Genomic DNA, 26,174 nt, shown 5'->3' on the forward strand with positions numbered 1-26,174 from the left:
AGAGAGAGAGAGATCTTCTATCCATTGGTTCACTCCCCCAAATGGACACAATGGCTAGGCCAGGGCTGGGCCAGACTGAAACCAGGAGCCAGAAGCTTGTCTCTCATGTGGCTGCAGGGGCCCAAACACCTGGGCCATCTTCTGCTGTTTTACCAGGCACATTAGCAGGGAGCTGATTGAGAAGTGGAACAGCCAGGACTCTAACTGGCTCCCACATGAGATGCTGGCACTACAGGCAGCAGCTTTACCCACTATGCCACAGGCCAGCCCTGAGTTTAAACTTTTAAGGAGGCCTAATTTAACTCTCAAGGAGAGTGTTGACAAGGTCAGAGAGAACAAGTTTATGTAGGTTGTGCAGTGTTGTTTAGCTATGTACACATAAGGAATGGCTCAGTTTTCTATCTTTAACAGCTACTGTTATGGTTTAAACAGGATTTGATTCCCCAAAGATTTTAAACTCCAAACTCTTATGTCCATGATTAATGGATTGAGTGATCTAATTAGGCTTCTAGGAGGGGGCCCAGTGGAAGGTCATGAACTCATTGGTAGTTCTTGTCAGAGGGTTGGTTATTTAAGCTGAGTTTGGCTTGGCATCTCTATCAGCTTTCTGGCCATGTACACCCTGTCATCCTCTAGACTCAACAGATAGACAAACTGATGAGGCCTTCCCAGTCGTGGACTGTGGCTCTCCGAAACTGTAAGCCAAAATAAACCTTCTTCCTTCCTAAATAGTTTCTCCCAAGTATTTTAGTTAAAGTAATGAAAAGCCAACTGTAGTCTGCTCTGTCTGATCTTACTCTTCCACTAGTGGAAAAACAAAGATACCAAAGCCCCAGGACACAGCCCACATTCCCATCTGTCCCCCCACACGCACCTACCCATTACTTGTACCATGCCCTGAGCATACCATGCACGTGCCCAGCCCTTCTCCATGGAATACTTCAACCTTGAGCATGTGCCGGGTTCTTTCTTGCCTTGCTTCCTGAAATCCCCTCTAAAGTCATTGCATCAGTGAGGTTTTCTTCAACTACACTTGTTAACTTACTATTTTCTTTCCTTTTTTTATTTTGATTTTCATTTTCCCCCTTCCACCCACATGATAAATGCAAGATCCACAGAGGCAGGGATATCATCCCCCCCCCCCCCTTTTTTTGACAGGCAGAGTGGACAGTGAGAGAGAGAGACAGAGACAAAGGTCTTCCTTTGCCATTGGTTCACCCTCCAATGGCCGCCGCGGCTGATGCATCGCGCTGATCTGAAGGCAGGAGCCAGGTGCTTCTCCTGGTCTCCCATGCGGGTACAGGGCCCAAGGACTTGGGCCATCCTCCACTGCCCTCCCGGGCCACAGCAGAGAGCTGGCCTGGAAGAGGGGCAACCGGGACAGAATCCGGCGCCCCAACCGGGACTAGAACCTGGTGTGCCGGCACCGCAGACAGAGGATTAGCCTATTGAGCCATGGCACCGGCCAGGGATATCATCTTCTTAGTTCAACTCTAAGGTTGAATCATAAGAAGATGACTCAACAGATGATAATTTTATATGTGTCAGCCAACTACACTCCATCATGATTAGCAGATCCGGGTACAGAGTAGTTCTTAATAAGTATGTGATGAACAAATAATTTACCCCATACAGCACAGTAAAAGCATTGTTTCAGAGATCCTTAGGCACTTTAGTGTTCTTGCTAAGAACCTGACCATCAGCTGGCTAATTTCTGACTTTATCTCTGTAGGTCGGTTTTTTTTTTGTTTGTTTGTTTTGTTTTTTTAAAGATTTTAAGGATTTTTATTCAGTGAGAGAAACGTGCAGGAGAGTGAGGGCTTTATTTAGCGGAGAAAGAGAAGTCTAGAAGTTAAGTGGGGTCCATACCAGGCAGAGAGCAGGCCAGGAACAAGCCACATGGAACATGGTGCAGGCAGGAAAGTAGGGAGCAGGTGGCCCGAACCTGAAGGTGTGGGGCAACAAGGGTGGGGCACACCATGTTCCAGGCCTTTTATCCACTTCCAAATGGGAGTGGTTACATAACCTGATTGGCAGGTAGGTGGGCGTACAGGTGGGGTCAGGTAGGGGCATGAGATCACCGGGGAGCATGGTCTTTCAGCTCACAAATCTAATTGAATTTATCCTATCTGTCTGCGTGCATCATTCCCCCTCATCTCTGTAGGTCTTACTAACACTATGTGGAGTTGAATATAGATATGCACATTTAAAGCTTTGTTTATTTATTTGAAAGTCAGAGTTACAGAGAGAGAGGATGGGAAAGACAGATCTTTCATCTGCTGGTTCACTCCCTAAATGGCTGCAATGGCCAGGGTGGAGCCAGACCAAAGCCAGGAGTCAGGAGCTTCTTTCAGTTCTCCCACATAGTACCAGGGGCCCAAGCACTTGGTCCATCTTTTACTGCTCTCCCAGGCACATTATCAGGGAGCTGAATCGGAAGTGGAGCAGCCTGAACTCAAACCAGTGCCCATATGGGATGCTGGCATCGCAGACAGCAGCTTAACCCATTATGAGACAATGCTGGCCCCACAAATAAATTTGTAAAACACTCTTTAAGCACACCAGACTTGAGCTTCAGTGGTATGATACGATTTGTTTTTCAGAGCACTCATTGGCAACTTCAATGCTCACGTGCAAGCCCCAGAGCTTCCCCTGTTGAAAGGGCCAGCTTCTCTATTGATTGTTGGGAGCTGTTTCAATTCAAGATAAAGCTATCTTAAGCTAAATTAAAGCAGTGATTTCACACAATTACCAGCCACAGAATGGCCTACTTATCTTATTACCACAGCATTTACATAGAGGAGTGGGTATTCTTTAGAAAACAATAATGAACGAATAATAATGTTCCACTTGAGAAACCTCTGTCAATTTGTAGCTTGTAATGAGCATCTAGCTGATCACCACAGAAACAACTCTCTTACAGGGCACTGGCTGATTTGATGCATTGTTGTGTTTGCTTTGGCTTAACAATGTTTCAGCCATTCTGTTTAAAAAATGCCAGAAATTCTAAAGTTGAGAAATTAGAATACTGTTATGGAATATATTATGCAACAGGACAAGGAAAGCTAGGATAATCACTGTGGGACTGTGATAGTAATTCTTGTTGCTGATCATAAGGTGTTGTTGAGATTGCTGTCCAACCAAGTCATCCTTCACCATTTCAAATTAGTAGCCGTTAATTTGCAGAGCTTCTTATGAAGAGCTGATGAAGTTTTTGTTCTCAGGTATGGAGGGGAAAGAGAGTTTAGAATTAATTAGATATAAAAAAAGAAAGACTCCCTTTCTCTTTAAAATCCCTAAAGTATCATCAGTCAGCAAGAATTCTCACATTCATCTACAATTTAATATAGAGCATGAGTTTTTTTATACCCACAACAAAACATGGACCTGCAGAAGTTTTCAGGCAATCTTCCAGCAGCTTCATGCGTGTCTTCTGGAGCTCTGGGCTGTCCCATTCGTCTTCATCAACTCCCCAGTACAGATCTATGACCTGGGAACAAAGGGATGAGGCAGCATTAATGCACCTGTGGGAACATTAAATTTACCTGTAGGCTTTATTCCTGTGCCCAATGTCAAGAGAATGTGACTTTCACCTCTTTCTTGAGGCATGCTTTTTCCTTACAAAGGGAAAATGATTTTTAAAAGATGCACCTAAAGAGACATTTTAAAACAGTATGATGGGCTGGGAATGAACATTAGTCCTTATGTTGTTTCTGCTTCCACTTCTGACATGGGCCCAGAGAAAATGAAATGCTAAATGTCAGAGGCTTTGTAGCACAGCCTTTCATTAGACTGAAATGCTAAAAGGATTTTTTAAAAAAAATGTTTGAGAGCAGCTGGGATAAGGTTACCATATTATTTGAGACAATTAAATCACAGTGTATAATGTCTTTCTTATTATGAAAAGGGCAAGCTACCATGGTCATGAACATACACTGATCTGAAGTTAAACATCTATATCTTAAGAAAAAAAAAGAAACCCCAAATCTTGGCTATTATCATGTTTTATCCCTCAGGAACAGGTTACTTTGGTTCTATCTGTTTTATCTATAGTAGTTTGGCTTTCATCAATACATACCTGAAGAACATAAACTGGAAAAGAGTAAAGGGTATGCCTGTCTGGGGAGTGAGGATAATGGGATCCTCCGTCTCCCCACTTCAAAGCCTACGTGGGAAGATGCTCCTGTGGTCTGCAAAAACGTCTATAAGCACACTCTTTGAAAAGAGTGAAGGAGAGCAGCACAGGTTTTATTCCCTTTATTCAACTGTTATCTGCATAAAATAAATGTTTCCAACTGTCCCTTTGAAGATTTCTTCTTCCCCTCTCCTGTCTGCCACAAGCAGAGAGAGCATCTCCTGTCCTTGTGGTCTGTGAGAGGGAAGCACTGAGGATGTCCTCCTGTGTGGCCTGGGCAGACCCAAGGTACTTTCCTTCTAATTTCTTGGCTGTGGCCCCCACACAAGTGGATTTGCACCAGCTCTTTGTCTCTATTTGAGCTTCTAGAAGGCTGACAGATACCTGTTAGCTTCTTTAAAAAATTTTCCATGGCCCACTGCATGAATTTTATCATCTATGAAAATTTTGGCACTGATTTGAGGGTTCTTCCCTTTAATCTATATCACAAGGTTTAATCGTTCAATATTATGGAAGAGGATATCAGAAATGGTAATTCCTCTGTCCAGTCTCAGAGCCTCTTGAGGGAACTACATAATATTAGGTTTAAATGATTGAAGATTAAACAATTCAGTTCCTCAAGGGCTTATCAGTCCCAAATGACTACTGGCTCCATACTGGACATGGAGACAGAATATTTCACCATCACAGTAAGTTCTGCTAGAAACAGCTATGAACTACTAAGCTTTAGGGGCACAGAAGTCATCTAGTAATAGAACAAGACCAGAATAAGGATATAAAAATCTAATTTGATAAATAATGGATAGCCTGTGACTTGCAAGGTGCATGTGCTCAACAAAATGAAAAGGTAAATAAATAGCATTTATGGCTTATCTGTTATGAATCTTTCCGGGTACTTTAGATGTCGCACAGTGTGGTTTATTGAATTAATATCCCACTATGTGTCTCTCTGTCTTAACTCAGAGGTGGTCCTAATTTTCCCACTTGGGATGTTAGTGATGCTTGATGATTCTTTCAATGATAAGAGCAACTTGATAAACTAAAAGGCAAGGAAGGGACAGGGTGGACACATGGAGCATGGCTCTTGCTGGCTGTCCCTGGAGTTCAAACTCTAGATGCCATGACTACATGTGCCAATCTTACCTCAAAGATACACATAGAGTAAGCATTGGCCTGGGAAAGCAGTGGAGGATGGCTCAAGTCCTTGGGCTCCTGCACCCGCATGGGAGACCCAGAAGAAGCTCCTGGATCCTGGCTTCAGATTGGTACAGTTCTGGCTGTTGCAGCCAACTGGGATGGAAGACCCTCCCCTGCCCCATCTCTCTGTCTCTCCTTCTTTCTCTGTGTAGCTCTTACTTTCAAATAAATAAATATACCTTTAAAAAATCAATGGATATAAAAGTTTTTGAACCAAAATAAACATATTTTAATCTCGATTTCCACACAAACTTTTGAAACACACTTGCATACTTAAAATAATAAGTAAAAATATAGCAAAAACATTAATAATTAAAGGAATTAAAATGTTCACTTAATGCAAAAACAATATAGAATAGGAACAGATAAACACATGAGACACAGAAAAATGTAAAATTACTGATGTAAATCCAATTGCATCAATAATGCCATTAAATGTGAATGGATTAATTCTAATTTTAAATAAAGATAGAGATTTTCAGATTAGATAAAAACAAGACTGAGCCATATGTTTGGGGCCGGTGCTGTGGCTCACTTGATTAATCCTCCGCCTGTGGCATATATAGGTTGTCTACAGGTGACTATTTTAGATTCAAATATATAAATAGGGTGAAAATAAAAGGATGGGTAAAGTATGGATTATGCAAACAAAGCAGTAATTACTAAGGTCACACAAAATAGATTATAGTATAAAATGTAACTACAGCTAAAGAAGGTATTTTATGATAAAAGGATCACTCTTTCAAGAACATAAAACATTTACAAATGTACATGCAACTAACCACAGAGCCCCAAAAGACATGATGCACAGACAGAAATAAAGCAAGAAATAAATAATTAAACCCTAATAACTGCAGATTTGAATATTAACATTAAGTAAAGGGAGGAACAACTGGGTAGAAACTCAACAAAATACTGGAAGACTTAGAAGATACTATCAACCAATTAGACCTAATTTATATCTGGACTAATCTACCAAACAGCAGAATATCTGGTTCAATAAAGTACACAAAAGATGGAATATGTATTAGTTCATAAAGGATGCCTCAATAAACTTCAGAAAATTCTTTTTTTTAATTTATTTTTTATTTAGTAAATATAAATTTCCAAAGTACAGTTTATGGATTACAGTGGCTTCCCCCCACCATAATTTCCCTCCCACTCACACCCCTCCCATCTCCTGCTCCCTCTCCCATTCCATTCACATCAAGATTCATTTTCAATTCTCTTTATATACAGAAGATCGATTTCGTATATACTAAGTAAAGATTTCATCAGTTTACACCCACACAGAAACACAAAGTGTAAAATACTGTTTCAGTACTAGTTATAGCATTACTTCACATTGGACAACACATTAAGGACAGATCCCACATGAGAAGTAAGTACATAGTGACTCCTGTTGTTGACTTAACAATTTGACACTCTTGTTTATGGCATCAGTAATCTCCCTAGACTCTAGTCATGAGTTGCCAAGGCTATGGAAGCCTTTTGAGTTCGCTGACTTCGATCTTATTCCGACAGGGTCATAGTCAAAGTGGAAGTTCTCTCCTCCCTTCAGAGAAAGGTACCTCCTTCTTTGATGGCCCCGTTCTTTCCACTGGGATCTTTTTTTTTTTTTAAATATTTTATTTTTATTTTTTTGACAGGCAGAGTGGACAGTGAGAGAGAGAGACAGAGAGAAAGGTCTTCCTTTGCCGTTGGTTCACCCTCCAATGGCCGCCGTGGCTGGCGCACTGAGGCCAGCGCACCGCACTGAGTCGAAGGCAGGAGCCAGGTGCTTCTCCTGGTCTCCTATGGGGTGCAGGGCCTAAGCACTTGGGCCATCCTCCACTGCACTCCCGGGCCACAGCAGAGAGCTGGCCTGGAAGAGGGGCAACCGGGACAGAATCCGGCACCCCGACCGGGACTAGAACTCAGTGTGCCGGCACCACTAGGCGGAGGATTAGCCTGTTGCGCCACGGCTCTGGCCTCCACTGGGATCTTACTCGCAGAGATCTTTCCTTTAGGCCAGGGGATTCCAATACAATCCCATCAGGGTGGCATGTACCAATGCCATCTCACTAGTCCAAGTGATCAATTTCAGTTCACAATTGATCACACTGATAGGTCTAAGAGTCAAAGGGATCACACAAACAAGACTAGTTTCTGCTAATACTAAATGATAGAATCAAAAAGGGAGAGAACAATCCAACATGGGAAGTGGGATACACAGCAGACTCATAGAATGGCAGATGTCCTAAATAGCACTCTGGCCTCAGAATCAGCTCTTAAGGCATTCGGATATGGCTGAAGAGCCCATGAGAGTATTATTGTAGGCATGGAAAGCCAAGACACTGTGGCAAAAAAAAAAAAAAAAAAAAAAAAAAGAACTTCAGAAAATCCTAAATCACATAAAGTATGTTCAGTGAACACAGTGTAATGGAATTAAATACTACAAACAAATTTGGAATATTCACAAATTTGTGCAAACTATCATACTTCCAAATAATGAATTAGTAAAGGAAGAAATCACGAAAAAATAAAAAAAAATACTTTTAGAGGAATGAAAATGAAGACCCAACATACCAAAACTTGTAATGATGCAGCTAGAACTGTGATGAAAGCTAGAGTTTTAAATATCTAGATTTAGAAAGAAGATCACAAATCAATAATATAACTTTTCACCTTACAATACTAGAAGAAGGAGAGCAGTGAAGATCAAGCTATGCAAGTGAAAGCAAGGATGTAATAATTACAATGGAAATTAATGAAACAGAATAGAGAAATAAATACAGAAACTTAGTGAAACCAAAAAGTGTTTATTCCAAATGATTAATAAAATGGACAAAACTTTAGCAGGATTAACAATCACAATAGAGAAGACTTAAATCACTAAAATCAGAGGTGAAAGAAGGGCCATTATAACTGACCTTATCAAAATAATTGTAAAACACTATGAACAACTGTATGCTGATGTATTAGAAAACTTAGATGAAATGAACAAATTCCTAGAGAGACAAAAATGACAAGAACTGACTCAATATGAAATAGTCACTGATAATGAATCTTTTATAAAAGATTCAAAAGTAATTTAAAAAAAAACAGCACTACACAAAAAGAAAAGCCCAGGTTCAGAGCGATGCCCTGATAATTTCCATCAAATGTTTAAGGAAAAATTAATCCTAATTCTCTACAAATTCTGAAAAATCAGAAAAAGGCATTCTTCCAAACTTAGACTATGAGACAAAAACAGCTCAAGAAAACTATGGACCAATATTTATTGAGAACATAAAACAAATTTTCTCAACAAAGTACTAGGAAACCTAAGACCTCAGCATATATAAAAGACTTTACAATGCAACCAAGTCCAATTTATCCAGAACACAATGTTTGTTAATCCCCAGAAAAATGAACCATGTAACATCCTATATTAACAGAATAAAAATCCATAAAACATATGATCATCTCAAAATACACAGGAAAAATTGAACACCCTTTCATGATTAAGAATTAATGAATTAGTAATAGAAACAAATTTTCTCAATCTGATAAATGGCACTTATGAAATAACCACAGCTTATATCATATTTAATGGGGAAGGTTGGAAGTTTTTTCTCTAATAGTAGAAATAAAGGAATGATAGCCCCTATCATTTCTATTGAACACTGTGCTATAGATTCTAGCCAGGTCAATTAGGCAAGAAAAAGAAATAAAATGCTTCTAGATGACACTATTTTGTATGTTAAAATCCTAAGAAATCCACTAAAATTCTTTATAATGAGTTGCATAATACAAAGAAGATTGATAGACAAAAATGAATTGCAATTTATATATAGTAGCAATGAACTAAGGAAACACTTGTATTTAAATGAGCATCAGAAATAATAAAAATCTTTGGAGTAAATACAACAAAACAAAATAAATGTAAAATTTATACTCTTAAAATGATAAAACATTGTTGAAAGGAAATTAAAAAGAGGTCTAAATAAATGAAGACATTCCTTGTTCATGTATTGGGAGGCAATATTGTTAAGATGGCAAAACTCCCCAAATTAATCTACAGATTCAACACAATCACTACAAAACACCCAGAATGTTTATTTTCTGAAGTTGAGAAGCTTACTTTAAAATTCATATTGAAATTGAAAAGATTCAACATAATCAAAAGAATCAAAAGAACAAAGTTGGATGACTCAAACTTCCAGATTTTAAATGTTCTACAGAGCTACAATAAATAAGACAGTGTAGTATGGCATGGGATAAACCTATCAATCAACAGTGGAAATCAAAGAATCTAGAAATGAATCCTAATACTTAAGGCCAACTGATTTTCAACTAGGGTGCCATAACAATTCAATGGAAAATATATAACCTTTTCAGCAAATGGTATTGGGACAATTGGATATCCACATGCAAAAGAATAGAGCTTAACCCCTACCCCATATCATATAAAATAGTTAACCTGGAATTGATCACATGTATAAACTTAAGAACTGAAAGCATGAAAATTCTTAGAATAAAAATAGTAGTAAATCTACATAATCTTGAATTTAACAATGGATTTTGGGGGCTTGTGTTGTGTGTTGTGATATGTGCAGGTTAGGCACCATTTGGAACTCCAGTATCCTATGTGGCCACTGGTTTGAGTCCCACCTGCTCCACTTCTGATTCAGCTTCCTGTTAATATGTCTGGGAAGGTAGCAGAGCATTGCCCAAGGTGCCCAAGTACTCAATACTCTGCACCCATGTGAGAGACCTGGATGAATCTCCTGCCTTTGGCCTTGTCCAGTCCTGGGCATTCTAGACATTTGGGAAGTGAACCAGTGGATGGAAGACTGATCTTTGTCTCTGTCTCTTCTTTTATCCCTCCCTCTCTCTGTGTAACTCCACCTTTCAAATACATAAAGCTTAAAAATATATTCTCGGATATGACACCAAAATACAAGCTACTGGAGAAAAAAAATGGGTTGGACTAAACCAAAATTTCTTTTGAAAAGTACTGTAAAGGATGCTATCAAGAAAGTGAAATTAGTAAGCACAAAAATGGAAGAAAATATTTGCAAATCATATATTCGGATAAATTTCTGTGTTGTATGTGTTAGGAACTTCTACACCTCAATAATAAAAAGACAAATAACTCAATTAAAATGGGCAAAAGGATCTAAATAGTCATTCTGCCAGAGAATAGATATAAATTTCCAACCAGGGTAAAAAAGGATGCTCACATCAGTAGTTATCAGGAAAATACAAGTTAAAACCACACTGTGATGATACTTCACACCCAGTATTGTAACTAAACCAAAAGGACTGCTAATAAAAAGCAGTGGCAAGGATAAAGAGAAATTTGAATCCTCATACATTGCTGATGAGAACATAAAACAGTTCAGCCACTTTGGAAACAGTTTGGCAGTTCTTCAAAAGGTTAAGCAGAGTCACTACAATTCAACTCCTAGGGATATCCACAAGAGAAATGAAAACATATGCTGACATAAAAATTAGTATATGAATGCTCATTGAAGCATTATTCATAATATCCAAAAGTAGAAAAAATTCAAATGTCCTCAAGTGATCAGTGCATAAATAAATACAGGGCACTGATGCAATAGAATACCAGAAATAACAAGTGATGTAATAAAATGCTGGTATATGCTACAATATGCATCAACCTTTAAAACATTATGTTGGCCGGCGCTGCAGCTCACTAGACTAATCCTCCGCCTTGCGGTGCCAGCACACCGGGTTCTAGTCCTGGTTGGGGTGCCGGATTCTGTCCCGGTTGCCCCTCTTCCAGGCCAGCTCTCTGTTGTGGCCAGGGAGTGCAGTGGAGGATGGCCCAAGTCCTTGGGCCCTGCACCCCATGGGAGACCAGGATAGGCACCTGGCTCCTGCCTTCAGATCAGTGCAGTGCGCCTAATGCGGCGGCCATTGGAGGGTGAACCAAAGGCAAAAGGAAGACCTTTCTCTCTGTCTCTCTCTCTCACTGTCTAACTCTGCCTGTCAAAAAAAAAAAGAAAATTATGTAAAGTGAAGGCAATTGTAAACAACCATATATTGCATAATTCCTTTTATACATGATGTCCAGCATAGGCAAACCTAGGAGAAAAAGTAGATAGTGGTTACTTAAGGCCAGTGAGGAGGGACAAAGGATGACTTTGGAAAAATGACTAAAGGGAAAAGGATTTCTAAAATTTTGGGGTGATGAAGACATTCTAAAATTGGTTTTACAGTTACATATTGTGAATATATGAAATAGTGTTGAATTGCACTTTTTAAAGGGTGAGTTTTAGGGTATGTAAATTGATTATATTTCAATAAGGCTGGGAAAAATGATACTTTATATAACTATTGTACTTTTTTCAGTCTTATATTCTTGCTCAATGAAGTGTAGTTGAGTATACATTTAAATCTAATGGCTAGTATGAAGTGACTTCACAAAGTCTGTGGAAAAATGGAGTCAAACATATGATTTTAAATAAATAAATTTTGAAATCCATGTGTAGTTTTTTCATAATACACATTTATATGAACATTTTGAAGTTCTCCCATATGCATGGTTTAAAACATTTTTTCATCAAAATAAAATTATCAATTTTGTTTTCCATGAACTTTTGGAAGTACCCTTATATATTAAGAGCTAAACAACAAGCTTTTACACTGTGTGAACAAATGACCAGGGCAAAAATGTCAAAATAGAACTTAAATAGAACTTATTTTATTTATTTTTCCTCATCTTACTTTTTTTCACAAGACAAAGTTATCCTATGCTTTGCCTCCTAGGGGGGCTCTTATAGGCAGTTTTGCATGTCATTTCTTTCAGTTTGGCCACTATCACCCTTACACAGGCCTTTGTACCTCCATGCCTTCCTACTTTATTTAGTAGCTTTGTTTCAATATTCTCCTGCCTCCAGCTTTTCTCCATTAAATTACTCTTCCTTGTGTGTTTCATGGGCAGTAAATGATGAAAAAAGATAAAATCAAACAACCATAAAGACAGGGAGGAAATAAATAATTGGAACTTATACAATACTAAAAAATCATTTTGGGCAAATCAATATGCTATATATCCACATGATCAATAATTGGCAAAAAATGAAAAAAAATCCATTTGGAACCTGAAGTGCTCAACAAGACAAGATTTATTATATACTTAAAAAAATTAAGTTTAGCTTTTAGCCTAATGTCCAGGCACTCCAGACGCTAGAATCTAATTTACTATTTATTGGAATACTAACTTGTTGACAGCACATTTTATGTGTCTTTATTTATTTAATCATTTAAAAGCTCAGGAAAGTAATTTGAATATCTCTCTCTCTCTCTCTTTTTTTTTTTTTTTTTTTTTTTTGCTTAAAACCATTCCACTTGTTTTAAACATTTGGTAGAGAAGCAAATTTATCAGGATTATTATAATGTACTGCATTGGTCTAAGAACAAAAAGTAAGCAAGCAAAGCAAACAATTTTAATATGTAAATGACTGGGTCTTATTTCAAGGGATAAGAAATAAGACCCAATCATTTAAATACCAAGATTATGCAACAATAAAGCAACTGGTAAGAAACAATAGCAATGCTTTACACCCTCCCAAATGTCAAACTTAAACTCATAATAGCATCCCACTATCATTTCTTCAGAAAGAGCCTTTGAACTTAAAACTATTTCCCAAATGCTTGATTTTCCCACACCATAGGACAATATCTGATTGCAAAACAGAAATGTAACTACAGAGATAATACGACCATTTTTTAAAACAAACCCAGTACTGAAATGAAAGCTGCTCTTCAAAGTTATTACAATGAGAGTCTGTTGCTTAGGGCATTTCCTCTTCGGGGTAATTTCATTTCATATCAAAAAAATTTATCACTTTATCATTGAAGTCTGCTTTGATTAAAAATGGTATTTCTTCAGCCTTATAGGTCTTTACATTTATAATACACGGCTTTTGAAAGACTGTTAGGTCTTCTATAAAAATAAAATCTACTCTTAAAGGATTAACACTTGCTACCACTAAATATATTCAAAAGAACACAGAGTAGACTCAGAAAATTTTAAACAGCCAGAAGCCATGGTATTGTGCTAAGGACATAGCTTTTGGGGCTGGCTCTGTGGCATAAAGGTTAAGCTTCCACCTGCAGTGCCAGAGCATCCCATATGGGTGCCAGTTCAAGTGCCAGCTGCTCTACTTCCAAACCAGCTCCCTGCTAATGTGTCTGGGGAAGCAGCAGAAGATGGTCCAAGTGCTTGTGCCCCTGCATTTACGTGGGAGACCTGGAGGAAGCTCCTGGCTTCTGGCTTCTGGCTTCAGCCTGGCCCAGCCCCGGCCATTGTGGCCACTTGGGGAGTAAAGCAGTGGATGGAAGAATCTTTCTCTTTTCTTCTATCTCTTTGAAATAGATACTCAGACAGACAGACATAGCTTTTTAAGGTCAGCACTGCGGTGGGCACAGCTTTCTAAGATCAGCACTGTGTGAAGATAGAACCCACTTGAATGTGTTTAGTATTTGTGCCTTGTTTCTAGAATGTTTATTTCACAGAAGAAGGTAAGCTGAAAAGAGTCTTAAAACTCAGACTAGCTTTACTAGATGGTGTTTACTCATGGTGAGTTTTGGTTTGTGCATGCGGTAATGCTCTCTCTGGTTAGAGTGATTTGCCCCAGGTACATCAGTCAAAGAAGACTCCAGAGGCACATTATCAATGACTACACATTTACAAAAACTATTGAGAATATCTACCATAGATTACCACAATTATTGCTTGGTTGTGAGATATATGAATAAGAATTATGTAGAGACATGATTAAAATAGGCAATTCTGAGAAATCTTATTCTCAATCAAGTTCCTTATGACTGCTGGTTGGCCCAATAGATCATAGAAGGAAACAGTCCCATAAGAAGAGGTCATCCAAAGTCATCCAGAGTCCCAAGAAGACACCTAACTGCTCAGACCTGATCCCCTGCATCTTGAGAGATTGGGCCACTGGACCAGCCTAACAATTATAATGTGATCATAATGAAAAATTCCATCATGAACTGAGCCAGGACCTCTGCCAATCATGGTTTACCAAACATGGAGACAGAGAAAAGAGACCATATCGTCTCTGACAGTTGAAAACTAGAGCACAGAGAAGTAACTTGCCCAAAGTCACAGATAGCAAGTGATTAGAGATGAGATTTGAATCTAGCTTCTTAAGCTTTTTGTACTGTGCCTTCCATGGTCAACTTCCTACCACCCTGCAGATAGTATATAGAACCCATCCAAATTCATTCCATACCATGTTCTCCCATATTGTTTATGTGTTAGCCATATACCATTATGTTCTCATATCTATGCATGTATGCACATGTATATATTTAAGATACATCTATGTACACAGGCACATATATATACATATATTTACATATATATACACATATCTTCATTATTACTTTATAATGATAAAACCAAATTTATTTTTAAAGGTTCTAAATCTAATTATTGACAAAGCAGACATATTAAATAAAGACTTTTTCTTACTGTGTAAAGTCTTGCTAAAGGGTCTCCTTCCTATAAGAAATAAATTAATAAGAATGGTAAGAGCTGCCATGGGCAAGTGTTTAAGCCTAGAAGTTTAGATGCAAGTCGATACCTTCGTCCTACGTGGAAGTGCCTGGATTATATTGTTGACTACTGACTCCAGCTATTTGCTAATGTAGACCCTGGAGGCAACTGGTGATGGATCAAGTAATTTGGTTTCTACCACCCAAAGGGAGATCTGGATTGAGTTCCTAGCTCCTGGCTTTTTCCTTGACCCAGACCCAGACCCAGCTATTGCAAGCATTTGAAGAGTGAACCAGCAAGTGGGAGTTCTCTCTCCCTCTGCCTCTCCAATAAATAAATAAAAATAGTAATAAAAAAAGAAATGGCTACCATGTGTTCAGAATTTGAGAAAGCCACGATTATGACTATACTCTCCATTGGGACATTTAAGTGTCACCAAAACTAGAGGCCTATTTCATTATGTATTTATTTTTATTTTGTTGATTTGAAATGTAGAGAGACAGGCAGAGAGAGAGAGAGAGAGAGAGAGAGAGAGAGAGAGAGAGAGAGAAAGAAAGAGAGATCTCCTATCTGCTGGTGTATTCTCCAAATGCCTGTAACAGCTACTGCTGTGCCAAGCTGAATCCAGGAGCCAGGAACTCCAGCAGGGTGTCTCATATGGGTGACAGGGACCCAGTGAACTGAGTTATCACCTGATCTCTCCTAAGGTATACAATAACAGGAAGCTAGAATTAGGAGCAGAACCACAATTTGAACTCAGGCGCTCCCATACGGGATGCAGGTATTCCAAGTGGTGTCCTCCCTACCCCCCCCCCCCAGCCAAAGAAACCTTTTATTTAAAGAATACAAACTTTATACCATGGTATCTTAGTTGGAATGCCAAATGCCCATTCCTTTCTGATTACTGAAGGACTAATCTTGGGTGATTTCCAATGTCAGGGTAATTAGCCACAATTTAGCAGAAATAAGTGCTTAAGAAACTATAGCTCCTCTGCTAAATTCTCAAGCTCCCCACAGCACCACTACTCCATGTTTAATAGAAATGGCAAGCGGAAGATTGTGAGTCTAAAGTCAAGGAGAAATTGTTCACACTGCCTTGGGAAGTGAGGCAGAATTCCTGAAGAGCTGCTCCATGCTGCAGAAATGTGGAGCTGATATTTACAGTTCACCTGCAGCAATAAAGGCACTATGACAGCATATTCCCTTCCCTTTTGCCTCTTTATTTTATCCTCCTTTCCCCTTTTTATAAACTGGCCCACTCGCATGGACAGAACAAGGATGATACATGCTTATAATGCATTTAGAGAATATCAACTCGAGTTTATCCATGCTGTGGTGGATAACACTGAAATGTGAAGCAACCTAAACAGATTGGAGCTCTGGCCTGCATGGAAGGATGTTCAATTCAATGATAAGATATGCATTTCATGGCAGAAAGAAGCATCAATTTGGTTAACACAAAAGGAAAGGGGAGCATGATTAGTAAGACCATATGGAGAAAAGATCAAGGCCATTACCAATAATTGTCAATTCTAAAGCTGGCGATGCATTTGGGTAACTCGATGAAAAATGCATTTTGAGATCTGAGCAGGGACACAGTTGTGAGAGCCAAAACTGTGTACAGCGAAAGACACGGGGCTTGATGGAACAGGAGGGCTGTGGCGAGATGTTAGGAATTGTAGGAAAAAATAGGCTCAGCTGAAGGTGGGCCTGCAGTGAGAGACGGACAGCTCAATTCAGTAATCACCAGTAAGGCCCAGCTAATATGAGACACACAAAATTTAATTAACCTACAACTTTCATGTGTATAGAGAATGTACCTTCTTTACTTTGTCTAAAACAAGTTTGGGTTTCCTGCCCAAGTCTTCATCCTCTGGTTGGCAGGATAAAGTGAACTTTTAGTTCTATCCCATTTAAGCCTTAGTTCAAACTGGCGTTTCCAAGGGCTTTATTCTCTCCTGAATCAAGATGCCAAGTGTTTTGAGATGTACGGCTTCCCCATTCCCTTGATTTTTCTTTTCAAAAATATTTTTAAAATATTTATTTATTTATTTGGAAGGCAGAATTGCATACAGAGGCAGAGGCAGAGGCAGAGTGAGAGTGAGAAATTGAGAGATCAAGATTTCTTTCATCTACTCGTTCGCTCCCCAAATGGCCACAATGGCTGGATCTGGGCTCCATATGTCTCTCATATGGGTGCAGGGGCCCAAGGACTTGAACCAACTTCTGTTGCTTTCCTCGGTGCGTTATCAGAGAGTTGAACTGGAAGTGGAGCTCCTGGGACTCGAACCAGTGCTCATATGTGATCCCAGTGTCAAAGGCAGTGTCTTAACCCATGGTGGCTTAACAACACTAATCCTCATCTCTTATTTTTTTTAAAATTATATCCAGGTGACCTCATATCCTTAAGGGGAAAAATGGAGTTCTGGGGCACGGTCCCTAGGTGATACCCACTGTCTGCCTGGGGGTTGGCAGTCACAGTTGGATTTCGGGTAGATGTAACCCATGGACTGGCCTTTCTTTCTCAGCTTGTTCAGAAGCTGGTGTTGTCCTGCAGCCAATATGGGCCAACCTCCCTAGCGCTGAATGAAGATTTCCAAGCCTACAGGCCAAGCTCCACACAGCTTATTCACCTTCAGCCTTTTGTGTGTTCATCTCTCTTCATCATGGAAGCTTGCAGTGGCTCTCAGCTTAGTTATGGGCACTAGTAACGAGGGCAGCTTTGAAAGTTAAACTTCATAGTCTCTTGTGTCTGTGCTCCTGCCCAGGAAGGCAGAAGGTAATGCAAGGTGATCTCTTTCCAGCATCCTAAGAAGATAGACTGTCCAAGCTGTTCTCAGTGCTACATACATCCCCACTTGTTTTCACATATCTAATCTACTTCTGTTCTTCTGAAGCAAATCTCAGAGAAAGGAAAAGGGAAAGAAAGTCTGCTGAACTCTGCTTTTCTCTATCTCCTTCCATCATTTTCCCAGAGAGCACACTGCATAGGTCCTGGAACTGCCTTATTATTAAAAAAAAACTATACCTTTCTTTGTATACTAGTTTCCAGAGACAGAGTCCTACAGGATAGGTCAATGTACCAAAGAAGTGATTAAAAGAATTTAGAGTAATCTCTTAAGCTAATATCCAAATATTATAGTCTGAACATGTATTGGAAACTTAATCTCCAAGGCAACAGTGTTGGCAGCTGGGGCCTTTTGGTACTGTTTGGTCATGAGGATTCTGCTGTCGTGAATGGATTCCTGCCACTTTATGGAGGAACTGATGGAGGGGCATGTGCCTCCCTCTCTGTGTTAGTCACAACATTTCTCCCCTCTGGAGGATGCGGTGGGCAAGGCTCCATATTGGAGGCAGAGCCCCAGCTTGCTGGTGGGTGACTTGATTTCGGACTCCGCAGCCTCCAAGACTCGGAGAAAATAAAATTACTCTTCTGTAAATGACCCAGTCTCAGGAATTCTGTAATAGCAGCACATATGGACTATGACACCTAATCTGCCAATTTCCACATTCTGCATAATCAATTCTTATACATGAGACAATGTATATTTCCAGAAGATTCTTCATATTCATCATTCCTCTATATCACACTCTACATACAGCCTCAGTTAGACAGAAATCATGAAATGAGCAAAGATCTTTTTAGTATACTCAGACAGCAGAAACAAAAAACATGCACAAGTAACTTCATTATACTAGGTATTCGATGAAGAAACAGAATTAAAAGGTGAAAGCCTAAGAAATTCACATTAGTTGAATGTCTTTCATGTACCAAGAACTTTATTATTTTCAAAATTTTATTTATATATTTGTGTAAAGGGAAATTTCATTTATATAGTTTTAAGAACATGATTCTTCCTCTTCCCCTACTCCCTTCTTCCTTTTAACTTTTGTGATGACAGACTTTCAGTTTACTTTATAATCACAAGCTTAATCCTCCACTAAATAAAGAATCCAACAAGTAATAACTAGAAAAACCACTGTTCCTCAGGAGTTTAGACAAGGGATATAAACAATAACCAAATCTTGAGATGTCAATTTCACTCATATACATTACTTTTTTCTCTGTATTAGTTACCACAAACCATTATTCCTGTAAGATTTAATTCTTACAACAATACTGGAAGATGATCCCTCTCCCATTCACTTTACCGAGGAATCATCTACGTACCAAAGAGATCAAGTATCGAGCTACAAGACTGGATCTGCAGATTTAGGATTTGAGCCAGTCTTTTTAAAACAATTTTTTAAAATATTTTTCCCCAAATAAACCATTTATTTAATGAATAGAAATTTAATAAGTAGAACTTTAGGAATACAGTGATTCTTCCCATCATACCCACCCTCTCACCCTGACTCCCACCCCACCTCCTCCTCCCTCTGCCATTCCCAGTACATTCTCCATTAAGAAAAAAAAAAAAAAAAAAAAACCTGTTCATTTCCTTTTAGGTGCTCTATTCGTTCTCACAGCTTAGGGAGAACATATGGTATTTGTCCCTTTTGGACTGGCTTATTTCACTAAGTTTGATATTTTTCAGATTCATCCATTTTGTTGCAAATGACTGGATTTCATTTTTTACTGCTATATAGTATTCCATATTGTACATATCCCATAATTTTTTTTATCCAGTCTTCAGTTGATGGGCACATAGGTTGATTCCATATCTTAGCTACTGTGAATTGAGCTGCAATAAACATGGAGGTGCAGATAAGTCTTTTATTTACTGATGGCATTTCCCTACCAAGGAGTGGGATGGCTGAGTCATATGGTAGGACTATATTCAGATTTCTGAGGTATCTCCAAATTGTCTTCCACAGTGACTTTACCAGTTTGCATTCCCACCAACATTGGATTAGGGTACCATTTTCCCCAAATCCTCATCAGCATTTGTTATTTGTTGATTTCTGTATGAAAACCATTCTAACTGGGGTGAAATGAAACCTCATTGTAGTTTTGATTTGCATTTCCCTGACAGCTAATGATCCTGAACATTTTTTCATGTGTCTGTTGGTTATCTGGATTCCCACTTTTGAAAAATGTCTGTTTAAGTCCTTGGCCCATCTCTTAACTGGGTGTTTGTTTTGTTATTGTGGGGTTTCTTAATTTCCTTATATATTCTGGTTATTAATTCTTTATCAGTTGCATAGTTTGCAAATAATTTCTCCCATTCTGTCACTTGCTTCTTCACTTACCTGAGTGCTTTTTTTGCAGTGCAGAAGCTTCTCAATTTGATGTAATCCCTTCTGTTGATTTTGGCTTTGACTGCCTGTGCCTCTGGGGTCTTTTCCAGGAACTCTTTGCCTGTACTAATGTCTTGCAACGTTTCCCCAATGTTCTCTAGTAATTTGATGGTATCAGGTTGTAGTTCTTTTCTCTTAAGATTTGGACTATATCGCCATTCTCTCCTAGCCTGTATGGTTTCTGATGAGAAGTTCCCTGTGAGTTTAATTGGAGATCTCTGAAATAATTTGGCATTTCTCTTGTGCACATTTTTGAATCTTTTCTTTATGTTTTACTGTAGAGAGTCTAACCACAATGTGTTGTGGTGATGTCTATTAGAAGTTCCATGTGCTTCCTGTACTTGGATGCCCCTTTCTCCAAATTTGGGAACTTTTCTGTTATTATTTCACTAAAAAGGCCTTCTAATCCTTTCTCTCCCTGCCTTCATGAACTCCTAGAACGCATATGTTGGGTCATTTGATAGTATCCTGTAGATTACCGACAGTGTTTTTTAGTTTTCTAATTTCTTCTTGTGTTTGATCTTACTGTATATTTTCCTGTGCTTTGTCTTCTAAGTCAGATATTCTTTCTTCTGCTTCAATGATTCTGTTGTTAAGCCTTTCCAGTGTTCTTTTTATTTGTTAATATTGAGTTATTCATTTCCAATATTTCATTTTGATTTCTCTTTAAGATCTCAATTTCATGGGAGATATTTTCTTTCATGTCATGTATGAATTTCATTAGTTCATGTATTTGCTTCTGATAACTTCTAAGTAATTCTATGATCAATTTTTTGAATTCCATTTCAGGCATTTCTTCAATATCATTATCTTCAAAATCTAGTATTGAGGTGTTGTGTTCTTTTGGGGATGTAATGTTGTCTTCCTTGTTCTTGTTTCTTGGATTGGTGTGTTTGTTATTCGACATTTGTGGGGATACTGGTTGGTCTTAGATTTTTCACTGTGGAGGCTTGTATCTTTGGACTATGTCTGAATTTGCGGGGTGTCTGCTTTCAGAGAATACCTAAAGGCGTGTGGTGGGAGTGGCCAGAAAGCTCTGTTTAGTGCTCCTTGGTGAAGGGCGTGTTTGAGGTGACACATCCAGGTTTGGTGTGGTAAATTTTTTTTCTTAATCAAATGGAGGTTTCTTCTTGTCTGTTGGTGTAGACTCAGCTGAGCTCTTCTCCTCAAAGGAGACCAGTGCCTGGAAGCCAGTCCCAGTGAGTATATTATTCATCTGCTCTGTCACAAGGACTACACAAAGGATCTGTGTAATCCTCAGTGTATATTCAGATTCCTCAGCGATGTCTCTTGCCAGGTTACCAGGGAGCCCTGCTTGTGTGGAGCCTCCCACAGTGTCCGTCCAGTGTCCCAATCACAACCTGAGTCCTCCCACACAGTCTTGGTGTTTTCACAGTCCCAGCACACAAGCCCACCATGGTCACAGGCACCCACCCCACTGTCTGTTCTCTCCACCAGACTCAAGAGTCTCCGCTTGGCTGGTTACTGGATGTGGACAGGAGCTGGCGCAGCTGTTATGTATGTCCAAAATGGTGCCTGCTATCAGCTTGTTACAGGACACCTTTTCAGGATGATCAAAGAGAGAGAAAACGTGTCCCCTCTTTGTTTTTTCCCCTCTAGTTTGGTGGGTACACTATAATCCATGGGGTTCCAAGATGGATTCCCTCTAGGCTCTTCCTGCAGCATTTTCGCCAGTGGCTTAGGCTACTGTAGTCTGGTCTCACCTTGTCCTCCAACGCTGGTGCAGAGGCTCTGGGCTGGTGGAATCCTAAGTTGTGTGAGTCTTTGCCCTCCTTGTAGGTCCACTGTGGTCCTCCAATTTACATGGAGTTTTCTCTGCTGTTTTCTCCCTCTTTCCTGAGACTACAGTCTTTCTTTTTTAAACTATCTTCTCCTAGACTTGAGCAGTAAGCTCCCTCCCTACTCCACTATCTTAGTCCACTCCTCTGAACCAGTCTTCTTAGCAGGAAATTGCATAGTGTTCCCATTATACTCTATCAATGATATAACAGGCTGCATTTTATGAATCTGAAATGTTACCAATTGCAGACTGCTTCAATGTATACATAACTAAAATGAAACACATGCCAATTACATTGCAATACACCATTTATCTGTAAGGTACACTGATTTTATGGATATAAAAATGTGAAAAACCATTTATCTTAGAATAATGAATCCTGGTATATACTACTACAAGGAAGATTGTTTAAGCTGTATATAGTCTACACCAAAACAAATTACGCCAAGGATATGGACATATCTTTAAAAAGGTTACCATTGTTGCCTAGTTATTAAGAAACAGAAGTACCAGACTTGTGAAATGGAAAGAAAATGATAGCTTCTGAGAAACACTCTGGCAGATGAATCAGTGAGAATGGTGGCAACTTGGATCTAGTTTTTACAGGGTAAGAGAATAGACTGTACGCCAAGAGTTTGAAGTCTCAAATATTTGGAAACAGTAACAATTGGAAACTATGGAAGGGAGAAGAAGGATGAGCTCCATTTCAAACACATCAACACTTAAAACATAATTATCTTCATGCAATTATGGAGGGGAGAGAGCTAGAGATGCTGAAATGGGATGACCCATGTATAGGCTACAGCTTAAGGAGAAAATAAAGCTTAGGGCAAGTCTGGACCAAAGGAAATGTGGAGAGATGGAACTTCACTGCAGAAGAGAAGGACCAACCCCAACTGAAGGACCAAAAGGCAGGTACCTTCCCCTGGATGGGAGTCCATTTCTTTGGTGCTTTCAGGTGACAAGAAAGTGTCATCCTGAGACAGAAATCAGGTACTTGCAAGATCTTCCTGCTGTTAGGAGCAATAGAAATAAAATACAACACAAACCCAACATATGCCTGTCAGAGTGGAGAAGGGCTGAGGCAACACACCACGGGGAGTTCCTGCTGGGAGACCAAGGTGTTACACTTAATTGCAAGAGGATTCATAAGAATTCACTTTTGAAAGCTATATTTGAAAACCTGAAAAAGATAACAAATGGCACCTCTCAAGACAAGGGCTGTTATATAAGATTTAGGAATAAGAGGGGTTAGTTTCCATCACGTGCATCTTCTAATTTGAAATCAAGTATTAATATAGTAGGCAAATAAACTCCCGGTCATGAAGTTTTATTCTGCTGCCTCATATATTAAAGTCACTTCATCCTGATTACACTGTGCTTATGAAAATTACATTAATTATTTTGGTAAAACATCCTATACATGCAATGTACAATACTGATCAAATGAAAAAAGTTATTATTTTGACCAGTGGAAAAATTATATTCTTAATCATTATCTGGATTTATTTTTTAGATGTACAATTAAATTTCATTCCCCCAGTAGCTTATCTAAGTAAGGCCTCTGTTGTTCTCAGCTGAACACCTGTCATCAGGAAGTCAGTCCCTCATCTGCACTGGAATGATCCTACCAGGACTTCACTCCCATCTAAAGCTGTGCTGCCCAGCCTGGAGCTACTGGCCACAAGTGACTGTTGATGTTCTGAAACATGGTCAGTACAAATTTGGATGTCCTGTGAGTATATTATATTATACAATGGACTTTGAAAATTTAGGAAGCAAAAATAATGTAAATTTGCTCATGAATAGTTTAAATTAATAATTTAAATGGGTTACATGTTTTGGGTATATTGACATAAATTATTATTATTTTTTTGACAGATAGAGTTATAGACAGTGAGAGAGAGACAGAGAGAAAGGTCTTCCTTCCGTTGGTTCACTCCCCTAGTGGCCGCTACAGCCGGCACTGCGCCTATCCAAAGCCAGGAGCCAGGTGCTTCCTCCTGGTCACCCATGCAGGTGCAGGAACCCAAGCACTTGGGCCATCCTCCACTGCCCTCCCGGGCCACAGCAGAGAGCTGGACTGGAAGAGGAGCAACCGGGACAAGTACCTGGTGCCCCAAACGGGACTAGAACCTGGGGTGCTGGCACTGCAGGCAGAGGATTAGCCAAGTGAGCCATGGCGCCAGCCTGCCATAAATTATTAAAATAAATTTTACCTCTTTTCATTTTTTAAACTGTTTCCTTTTACTTATTAAAATGCAGTTAGTAGATAATCTAAAAGTACATATATAGTTTCCTTCTGGGACTCAAATTTTATTATTTTGCAGAACACTGCTCTAGGCTCTCAGTTTCTGTGTCATATTCACTTGGTCAATAAATTCAGTTCAATCCACCAGCATCTATTATGTGTCTGGTATGATCTGGTATTATAAAAGTGAGTGAAGGAGGAAAATTTAAGAAGTGATTAAAACAAGATGACATTTTACTAAGGATAAAGTACTATAGAATCTTGAAGAAGGTTGTTCATTGCTTCTTTAAGAATTAATATGTATTTTTCTACTTATTTGCCTGGGTGGAGGAAATTGAAAGGCACCATGGGTGTGAAGACTCAGGGGCAAGAAGGGACACGTTTGGGGCACCCAGTATAATTCAGAAAGACCAGAACAGGCTGAAAGCAGGACCTCAATGGATCTCAGGAGGGAAAAGAGAACGTTGATGGTGTGTGAAGAAGTGCAGACTATCGCCGGTGCTTGAAAGTCAGAACGGAAATGTCTTGCACAACACTGTGCAGGGTGGACTGGGAGAGGTGGGCAGAAGAACGGAGGAAGATGAAGAGATGAAGGTAAACAGGGTATCTCTGGCAACAGTCCACATGGCAATAATACGAACAAAGCAGACACTGCAGAAACACTTAGGGAGGTGGGACTGGTAAGTCTTTACGATTTATTGGATGACAGAGGCCAAAAAATAAAAAAGTGGTTTAGGTACTTCAGTGACCACGATGAGGTAAGATAAATACAAAGTGAGCACTAAAGAAGTTGGTTATCCGAAGATATTCTTAGTACATGATACTAAGAAAGTGGCTGGACTCAAACGAAAATTATACTAAGAAAATAGCTGAACTCAAATGAAAAATTACTTTTAAAATGGAGATGCTTGCCCAAGTCCATAGATCAGTTAAAAATACCTATAAAATTCTCATGCTCTAATTACGTTTATTCTTGGCTTGGTGGATCAGCAAGGCTACATTGGACAGATTTATCAGAGTTCAGAGAGTAGAAAGGATACACTTGGCAACCTGAAAAGACATTTTGGGAAAGCTATGCCTTGAGCTGGATTTATGACAGACATGGAGATTGCTGGGGGTGCAGAAAGGGTATTCCCATCCGAAGTGAAGAACTCAAATAGAAATAGATACACGGAATGAGGTTTTCTGGTCCAGAATGAAGCATCAGCAAGCTGAGCACTGAGAACATGCCAAGAATGACTTAGTTAGCAAGGCCTGCTTATGTTTCAAAGAGAGAAAGCTGAAGAGACAGTGGAGCTTATATTAAGGAAAGACCCTGGGGCTGGCTCTGTGGTGCAGGGGGTTAACGCCCTGGCCTGCAGCACCGGCATTCCATATGGGCACTGCTGCTCCTCTTCAGATCCAGCTCTCTGCTATAGTCTGGGATAGCAGTAGAAGATGGCCCAGGTCCTTGGGCCCCTGCACCCACATGGGAGACCGGGAGAAAGCTCCTGGCTCCTGGCTTTGTATCGGTGCAGCACCGGCCATTTCGGTCAATTGCGGAGTGAGACGGAAGACCTCTCTATCTCTCTCTCTGCCTCTCCTCTCTCTGTGTAACTCTGCTTTCAAATAAAAATAAATAAATCTTTAAAAAAAAAAAAGAAAGACCCTGTAGTCAGCAGGGAGCAATGAAAGCCTTATAAGCAAAGGAACTGTCAACATGACATTTAAAAAAGACACACTGGTGGTGGCATACAGAAAACCTGAAGTAGAGACATGATGCAGACTCTTTGCTGAACACAATTTTACTATCCCTCCCATTCCCAAATGCCCAACTCTATTTCAAACCATGAGGACTTAAAAATAACCAAGAAGGGGGGCCGGTGCTGTGGCACAGTGGGTTAAAGCCGCAGCCTGCAGCTCCACCATCCCATGTGGATACCAGTTCAAGTCCCGCCTGCTCCTCTTTCGATCCAGCTCTCTGCTATGGCCTGGGAAAGCAGTGGAAGATGGCCCAACTCCCTAGGTCCCTGCACCCATGTGGAAGACTGGGAAA

The 26,174-nt window shown here is 39.5% G+C and overlaps 1 protein-coding gene across 2 annotated transcripts in view; it reads right to left on the reverse strand.

Moving 5' to 3' along the window:
* The window catches only part of NWD2 (NACHT and WD repeat domain containing 2), a 163,035-nt gene that overhangs the window by 64,889 nt on the left and 71,972 nt on the right, over window positions 1-26,174 (reverse strand). Inside the window, exon 3 of one of the 2 annotated variants that reach the window (XM_062213546.1) lies at window positions 3,374-3,490. In XM_062213546.1, coding sequence (XP_062069530.1) covers window positions 3,374-3,490 — 117 coding nt within the window. Of the gene's footprint in view, window positions 1-3,373; window positions 3,491-26,174 lie in introns of those variants that run through there. The other variant, XM_062213548.1, reaches the window with a different exon arrangement.

Source organism: Lepus europaeus, chromosome 16 (assembly GCF_033115175.1).
Source record: "Lepus europaeus isolate LE1 chromosome 16, mLepTim1.pri, whole genome shotgun sequence".
In the NCBI taxonomy this organism is placed as follows: domain Eukaryota; kingdom Metazoa; phylum Chordata; class Mammalia; order Lagomorpha; family Leporidae; genus Lepus; species Lepus europaeus.